Source organism: Sesamum indicum, linkage group LG1, assembly GCF_000512975.1.
Source record: "Sesamum indicum cultivar Zhongzhi No. 13 linkage group LG1, S_indicum_v1.0, whole genome shotgun sequence".
Lineage (NCBI taxonomy): Eukaryota > Viridiplantae > Streptophyta > Magnoliopsida > Lamiales > Pedaliaceae > Sesamum > Sesamum indicum.
The window spans coordinates 11,466,312-11,475,248 of record NC_026145.1 but is presented as its reverse complement, the minus strand read 5'-3'; the positions used below and the strand labels follow the sequence as shown (position 1 = coordinate 11,475,248).

The window sequence follows — 8,937 nt, the reverse complement described above, 5'->3', positions numbered from 1 at the left end:
TTAATGTGTGAGGAAGTACTCACCACTTTTTAACACTGAAACAGAAACCCAGCTTCAGAGAAGTCAACAAACACTAACCAGTTGCTTATCTTTATCCTCCTTAGCGCAACTACTTTCAGCATGACCAATAAGTTGGTTACCCTGAACCCTGAATGAAAATAACACCCCTTAGCCATTAGTGGAATTTCTTCAAGACAAGATGTGGTAATTAAACTTAAGGAAAATCAAAATATCATCCAACAATTCATGTTCTCACTCAAGATAACATGGGCCTTCGTGTTAATTTATGCATTACGTTGAACTAAACAGACCTGGTTGCATCAATCACAGCGAAATCTTTAGAAAGCCCTTCAGCTAACAACTCTTGACCTTGATCCTCGGAACCTGAATGATACACATCCCTGCTCATAGCAGTCATAGATTGCATTTCTTCCTGCAGCAAGAAAAGCAAATATCAATGAAAACATAAGGCTAATGGTATCCAAAAAAGGACAGTAAAAAAATTAGTCCATTTAAATGAACCCTCACAACAGAAGAAATGCAAATAAAAGAATAGAGAAAATTTATAGAAAATAGAGAAAGCCTCACTGTTTCTGCAACAGTGCAGTCTATAGTTTCAACGGAAGAGAAGCAGGAGAAAAGTGTGGGATAAAAGATGGAGGAAAATGAGGAAAGAAAATACTTTAGAGAATTTCAGCCAAACATGCATGTTAAACCCGCTATTCCTTCCCCCCCACCCCACCCAAAAGAAAATAAAAATTGAGGGATTAGTCACAGGTTGTCGCTCTTCTTTTGTCCAATGGACTATTCAACTTGAATTGTACTCCTTTTTGAACAATCTAATGCATTCATTAGAAAAGATCGGGGAAGTAAATTAAAAAACAGTACGCCCCCAATCTTGGTACGAGAATGAAGAAAAGCTATTTCCTGTAGGATAAGTACCAGTGAGGAAGATCTTGACGACACACGAGTGCCATCACTAGCTTTCCCACTATGCATGTCCATCAGAGGTTTGCCAATAACAGAACTGGAGATGCCTCCAAATGTTTCATCATTTCGTGCATCCAACAGTATGTCCTCAATCTCATCATATCCACTGTCATCAACTCCCCGGTAAACGGACGAAAATCGTGTTTCTTCATCAATTTCAAGATTTCCATCTAGCTGAATACCTCTCTCCTACGGAAACAATATGATGGGGTGAAGGAAAGCAGAAAGCAGAAACTAAAAGGTTAAGAGAAAACAAATAAATAGTTAGTCAAGTCCTAACCTCTGCTAGATGAAGATCATGGGTTTCTTCACCCTCAATCTCTCTTGCTAGCCGTGAAGCTTCTCTTTCCAATTCTCGCATCTGAGGGCCTCTCTCAAGCTTTGTTGTGTAAAGTTCCTCATTGAAGGTGCTCTTGACTCCAAATAAAGTTGCATTTGCTTCAAACTGATCCCAGCCTCTGATATGGCAATAAGAAGCATTGCATCAGTCAAAACATCAGAAGCAGCACATAAAAGTAGATTTTCAGAACCACCTCTTGGAACTTTGCCATGAAAGAAATGATGCTTCAACAGATAAACAGCAAAATAATAACTTAATCCATGTCTAAAAGGACATCATACTGACCTAAACTTGGTTACTTTAAAATTGCAAATAAAGGCAGTAAAAAGAAATGCAATTTATAAGAGCTCAGCCAAAGAGAAATTTCAGGTGTTGTCTAACTGGTCATGTATCTAAGAAACGTTATCTAAATTTTAGAAAAGAAATGTGATTCCAAACCTATTCCAAGGGCCATCAAAGATATTCTCCAGTTCGGGACAGGCAGGATCATTTTCATCAGGGACCCAACGCTCCAATTCTCTCCCCACCTCCACATGCCGAGACTGTGATATGCAGGAATCAGTCAAAAGCTCTTGCTGCTTTTCATGCTGAAGCTCGTTTGTTAGGCCGTCCTTTGTTACAGGCAGACCCTATTCCAGTGCAACCAAAAAAGGTGGTTCACTTCATAACTTCCAGTAACAGATATATATCATTTAATCAGAATTAAGAAACTGCTGCTTGACAAGCCCTAACAAAATACTGCTACAAAACCATCTACCAACAGGATTATGCATTATTGTTGATTTAGCAGTGGAAACCTGTAATGGAAACCTGGAATCAGTAATACAAGTTTACAAACAGGACAGGAGACACAATAGAACCTTTGCTATCACTTGTACAAGATCCTTAGCTGGTATGATCAGAGTCCGAGCAGGAGGCTTGCTTGGGAAATCTGAAATATTTTTCTGCCCTCGAGAGCGATCTTTAATTAAATTAGCCATTTTAAGAACAATTCCTGCACCATAAGAACATATTTGTCAAAGAAATTGCAATCTTATTCTCCATGCATAGTTCAAAATTAGGCTTCATTAAGCAAGTTTTCTTATCATTAAACTAGTGGAACTATATTTTCACATACCAAAATCCTCTGCATTTGTCGCATGAAATATTCCAGAGAATATAGATCCATCCAGCACTTGGACTTCCACTTGGTGTCCAACGAGGCATGTAGTTAAATATATTAGTCGATCCCGTGATGGTGATTCAAGTCCCCCTCCTTTACCTATAATTACTTGAATTAGAATAAAGGAAGTTATTAGATTTACAGATGGAATAGAGGAAGAACTCTTACCAAAACTAGTCCTGCTAGAATTTGTTGTTCCAGTCTTAAATTTATTATCAAACCTAGTTGCAGCGTCTCTCTCAACTTTACGGCGGCCATATCCATTAGAAGAAGATCTAGGCTGCACAACTTGCTGCATATTCATCTTGAAAGGATGAGTTCAAGTCTATGCAGATTACCTAGGCCCTGGTTCAGAAAATGACTAGAAATGTGACAAACGGTTTCACAATAAATCTTTGACAAGGAATAGCGTAAAGATCAATTACAAAGAGAATAATGTAAAACTGAATGCCTGGTGTCAGCCCACATTCAGTACAAGAAAACTTATCATGTTAATACAAAAGATAACAATATGATTTCAGCAGTTGTCCAGCCATAAAATCAGATGCCTGAGAACAAATAGAATCTACTGTCTCTATCCTCGCATGCTTTAGTTTTTGGGAAGGTAGACTTAGATGATGGTATTTGGTATCTTTACGATGTTGATAACCCATGGTAAAGTTGTAAGTAAATCAACAATTTACTGCACCAAGCAACAAAACCTGCGTATTTACTTTTGGGCTTGGAGATTTTCAAAAGGCCCAAAACTCAATCAACTCTAGCCATGAAAAACAGGGATGATATATTGCAGCATATCTATAAAATTGTCCAAAGGTTATACCTACAACCCAAAATATCAGTGAGCAACTTCACTATAAAACTCACACAATTATGTTAAGACCAGCCAATATAGTATAACGTCAGAAGCAAATCCCAAGTGCTTCCTCACGCAACCTAGTAGCTGCCGATGATGATCTCAAGATGTAAAGGTGCAAGGTAATATTACGTTCACCCTCTAGCAGGAGTAACCACATGTTGCTAGAACTTATATTTCTCCGGCTGGATCAACCTTATCAATGTATACATTTGTTTAGACCATACTTTAGGGCTATGCTTCTACATAATAACCTGTGCATTAATGAAAATGGCCCATATTTGTCTAGGGATCCATCACCTGTTTCGGGAGTTACAAGTGTGGGGAACATGATAATCCAGCATCTTGTTTCAGTTAGCACTAACCAAAAATAGCAGAAGTAATTCCTAGGACCAAAATTGTGCTCAGAATTCAGAAAACTGCCAAAGCCCAACGCCATAAAGAACACATGAATCACGTACTTTAAATCTCATAAGCTTACCATTTCTTGTAGTGACCACCTAAAAGCCAAACAAAGTTTTTTCTGTCAAATGATAACAAGTAACTGTTCCTAGCTAATAATCCATCATACTGGGCAATCCTAAATACACACAAGAATGACAAACATATAAAGTAGACTGTCTTTGATACAAGTCTTAGCAAACATTAGATCCCTCAAAAAGCTGGCATAGGATTGCATTTATATGAACATGCAATTCTATGGAAATGTCCGTATGTGATTTGGCACTGAAAACTCTCCAGAATTGAATCCAATCATATTCATCAATTAAATATAGGAGTTGAACTATTCAATCAGGCTGAAAAGTATCAGAACACTGTACAAAAAGAAGCATCAGGGCCACCTGCATCAACTGTTTAATGTCCAATAACTACCCATACTGCTGCACTTAGACCAATATCCTTGCTACTTCAAGTCAATAAAAATATCTACAAGTAATTATTAACACCAACCAAATCAGGAAAGTAGAATGAACAATTTCCAGGGCACGCTGAAGCCCAACCATCTGTATAAGCAAAAAAGAGAAAAATCAAAAGAACAGACAAACTATAGAGGATTGCGCATAGCCCAAACACATATGAATGTCTTACACCCAATTTCATTTTTTTTGTATTCGATTATTGTATTTGTCCACGAGTGACCAATAGTAAAAAGGAAAAAAGAACCCTAGAAATCCTCCCCGAAAACCCTATGATCTAACCATTAAATCAATACAAAAAAAACCTATAAATTGCATGCAGGAATGTGGAAAGATACTCACGAGGGAAATAGGGGGAGCGAGAGAGGGGTCGATCCGGGAGAAGGGTTGAATCAGAGAGGAAACGGTGTCGTTCCGTGGTTTTTGGGGTTACCGCCACACGAAAGCCGGACCCGAATCAGGAAAGAGCAAATGAAATTATGATCGGCGCTAATATGTGTGCTGCGTTTTATTCCGGACGTCACGACTCCGAATACCCGACCCGTTTATATTTGAGTTTGTCAAGGGAAAGTGATTTTGGAATACAACATGAGGTGGAAATAATTATTCATTTTTTAACCCTTAAATTAGATATTTTGTTTTAATTTAGATCTTTAAATTTTTTAAATGCATCAATCTAAAATTAATTTTTTTTTTTATACTTGGCATTGAGCATAATTTTCCTCATCAAATTCACTTATCCAAAAAATAAATAAAATTCCGTCTCTTATTTTAAACATTTATAGAGTTAATTACATTTAAACCCTCTCTAAAAATAAAATATTACACTTTTTTTCAAAAAAAAATAAAAGTACGCTTACAACCCCTTCGAAAATTCATTATTTACACCTGAACACCTTTTGTCAGGATCTTTATGAAAAATGCTAACTTTAGTAAAAAAAAATTACATAAATTTTAATGTTACCCTACATTTTAACTTTTTTATTAACCATTTTGTACTTATAAGGAAAAAATATAATAATGTTAAACTCACTCCATATATACTATATTCACCCATTATAAGTACGAAAATGTTAAATGAGGTGCAAAATTAAAAATTTATATTTTTTTCTGCTTACTTTAGCATTTTCCATTCAAACCTTACCGTAAGAGGATTAAGTATAAACCAAAACTCTTAGGAGAGAGTGTAAGCGTAATTTCATATTTTTATTTAGAAAAAAATATAATTTCGTATTTTTAGACCAAATAGTGAGATGGGGGACATTTGTTAAAAAATCCAAAATTCAAAAATATTTATCTATATTTTTTGTTATTAATTTATTACACTCAATCATTGTCCGAAATAAAAAAAAAGAAATAGACTTGAGACATGGAAAATATTTTTCTCAATGGTTGGAATGTTTCATATTATGTAGCAATTAATTCAAAAAGCTACATAACTTCTCAAAAGAAATGTTTCAGTCACGTCTCTTCAATTTTGCTAGAAATTCTAATTTTCAATTAATTATAACTTAATTTCAAATTAAATAAATAAAATTACTTATTTGAAGCACCTGCCAAATATATAAATGTATTTATTTATTTATTTATTGTCCAAACTTAAGAAAATATATCTCATTATGAATTAATTTAAATTTATTTATTCTTTTAATATAAAAGACAAGATATATCCATATTTTTATATTTGACTTCTAGTGTCGAAATTAATGTATAAGTCTAATATCCATCTTTAGCTATTAAAAAGAAAACCAAAAAATTATGTTAAAATCAAGTTATTAAAGAGGGATTGATAACTTCATGATTAATATTGGGATATCTTATAAGATGATAATTTAATATTTTATTTACTTTGTATGAATAATTGAATGATCATTGTGTGATAATTTTATATTATATTTATTTCTGTAAAAAATGAAATTAACAAAATTACCACATAATAGGACAAAAATATGAGTATCACATAATCTCATCACAAAATATAAATCATGTAAAAATATTTAAACTTTTTTATATATACATCTTATATTTATATCATTTTTCCCTTCACCACCATATTCATTTTCATAGAAAAAATATTTATTAATATATAATACTGTAACATATATATCTAATAACAATATTAATATATAATATATACAATATAATAATCAAATATATGTTTAATAACAAAATTGATAATAATATACAATATATTTTTCATTATTTATTTATTATTTTACTTCTGCCCTACATCTTCATCATGGGAATGAGAATGCAGATAATGACACACTTAGACATCCCTCAGATGCCCGAGCCTTCCCAACCTCATTTCAAAGACCTTGTTGGGTTTTTTATGGCCCATTGATCCACTAAGCAAAAGCCCACAATGTCGGCCCACTAGGCATGACCCACAATCCGACCCTAACCCGATAACCCCACCCAACTTCCCATATATATATATATATATATATATATTGTATGTCCCTAACCCTAATCATTTAGTTGTTTCTCCCTCATATCTCTTGCGCCGCTGAAATGACTTTCTCTCCTCTCTCTCTGTATCTAAAATCCTCCATGGATTTCCTTGTCTCTACTTCCTTCTTCTACCGTCTTTTGGAAGGAAACTTTCCAAAGCCAATCCAATGGCTTTTAGGAAAGCTTCCTCACCTTCCATACATTGTCTCTTCTTGACCCTTATATATACCTTTGTATCTTTTCAATTTAAGAACACAACATCTATATTCACTTCCAAAAGCTTTTGAATAAACGCTATTACTAGGTCTCTGTAATCAAAGGAAATCGAAATCTTTGTGACATTATTACTAGGTCTCTGTGACTGAAGGAAACGAGGTCGTTGTGATATGTTGAGTCGATTGATAGTGGGGTAACCGTGGGCTTGATCTTGTGTAGTTTAAAGTCTCTGTGACGATCTATAGGCATTTGTTGGCCGCTTTGGATCTGGTTCTATCTGAACCTACTGCTTCATTTCTTAAATATAATCTGTTTATATTTTCTGCATTTATATTCGGAGTTTTGTACTCCATATTATTGTAATAGTTGATTAGGATCTTGAGGTTGTCACTCTACAGATTCAACCGCCAGCATCTGCGCATGCTACCACGACTTCCTTCCCCACCCAAGGCAATGAAAAAAGAAAAGTCAAGAAGAAGAAAGTGGGTTATAGCTTGAAGCCATTTGTGGAGCTGCAGACATCGGAGAAAAATGGGACTAGAAATCGCCGACGTTAAATCTCTTCCCCATCTCTGTTTGAAGGTGATGGCGTCTAGCCCACCTCTCTCCACCGTTGCTAGTGTGCCCTCATTTCCATCCCTAGTCTCACAAAGCCCCTTTTTCCCCTCCCCTCCCCAATTCCACACCAAAAATCCAAACCTTCACCGGCATCTCAGCCCCCTTCTTACCCCCAATAACGCCCCCATCCAGTTTGCTCGCCGCCTTCTTTCTTATAAGGAGAACAAAGAGTTTTTTTTTTTTTTTCAAAACTTGAGCAGCAAGGCAGAAACATAGTGGATAATTTCACTTTTCATATTCAAAGTATACTCTTTTTTCAGTTTTAGTACCTCAAAGTTTTAAATCATCAGACTTGGTATCCAAAGTTTTTAATTTTTATTAGCTTGAGTAACTTCCATTAAGTTGACGCTAAAGTAAACGGTCGATCTAATTTTGGAGGAAAACTTAGGGAAGAATTTGTCTATGTAAGGGCATGTTTGACTTTTATTTTATTCAACACATAATTTTTTGTTTGATTTATTTCAATTTTTTTTTTTGGTAAATGTAAGTTTCATTAATAAAACGAGATCATACAGTAAAACAGTGCTCAACTGGTGGTTTCTTCCTCGACAGGCCAAGAGATCCGCCATAATCTATATAACGCACATGAACTAACAGAACAAGATAAATTAACACTGATAATCCTCTGTCTAATATCTTCTACAATAATGATGGCTATTATATTCGGTGGTCGCTCCGTATGCTCAAAGTGTCTCAAATTTCGTTCCCTCCAAATGTTGTAAATGCAAGCAGCCAGGAGTGCACGATAATTTGAGATTTATTTCAATTTCATAATTGAAGACAATAATTTAAAAAATACGTATTAAATCCAATTTCTATAAAAAAAAATACCAATTTTACTGAAAAATAGCACATTTTTGCCTTTTTTTTGCTTGGCCACAAGCAAATGTTGTCATACTCTATTTGTCGAGGGTTTATGCTATAATTTTTCATACTTTTTTTTAATTATTTAATAAATATTTTTTTTAACTTTTTTATGACTAGTGAAATAAAAGGTTTTAATAAATATATAAATAAAATTATCTTAGACAAAAATAATGATTGAAATGTATTTCTTATTTTGTACACAAACAATGATATAATATATCAAAATATAGATGTGCAATTTTATTGACTGAAAAGTATATTGACACTCTTCGAATGGCTCATTCGATTTTCTCTATTTATTTTTTTGCGAACAATGTGAGTAATGATTGAACATAAGAGGTTGTTAGTTTTCTTAAATTATTACTAGGTGATTATCTCTACGTTACTCCGCATTAAGCATGCGTTTTTATTTTCATAATGATTTGAATTTAGAGAAAATATTCGAATTGGTATTTCCATAACGATTTGAAGTAGCATTTTTTTTATAGAAATTGGGTTGATATATATTTTTCTTACATTA

The 8,937-nt window shown here is 34.1% G+C and overlaps 1 protein-coding gene across 1 annotated transcript in view; it reads right to left on the bottom strand.

The window, feature by feature from the left end:
• LOC105163286 (polyadenylate-binding protein-interacting protein 4-like) overlaps window positions 1-4,750 on the bottom strand; it is a gene marked incomplete in the record, with an annotated part of 8,618 nt that extends 3,868 nt beyond the window's left edge. The window contains 10 exon segments of the mRNA XM_020695092.1: window positions 79-148; window positions 312-433; window positions 943-1,179; window positions 1,271-1,448; window positions 1,769-1,959; window positions 2,191-2,324; window positions 2,448-2,591; window positions 2,661-2,837; window positions 4,297-4,349; window positions 4,605-4,750. Coding sequence (XP_020550751.1) covers window positions 79-148; window positions 312-433; window positions 943-1,179; window positions 1,271-1,448; window positions 1,769-1,959; window positions 2,191-2,324; window positions 2,448-2,591; window positions 2,661-2,796 — 1,212 coding nt within the window.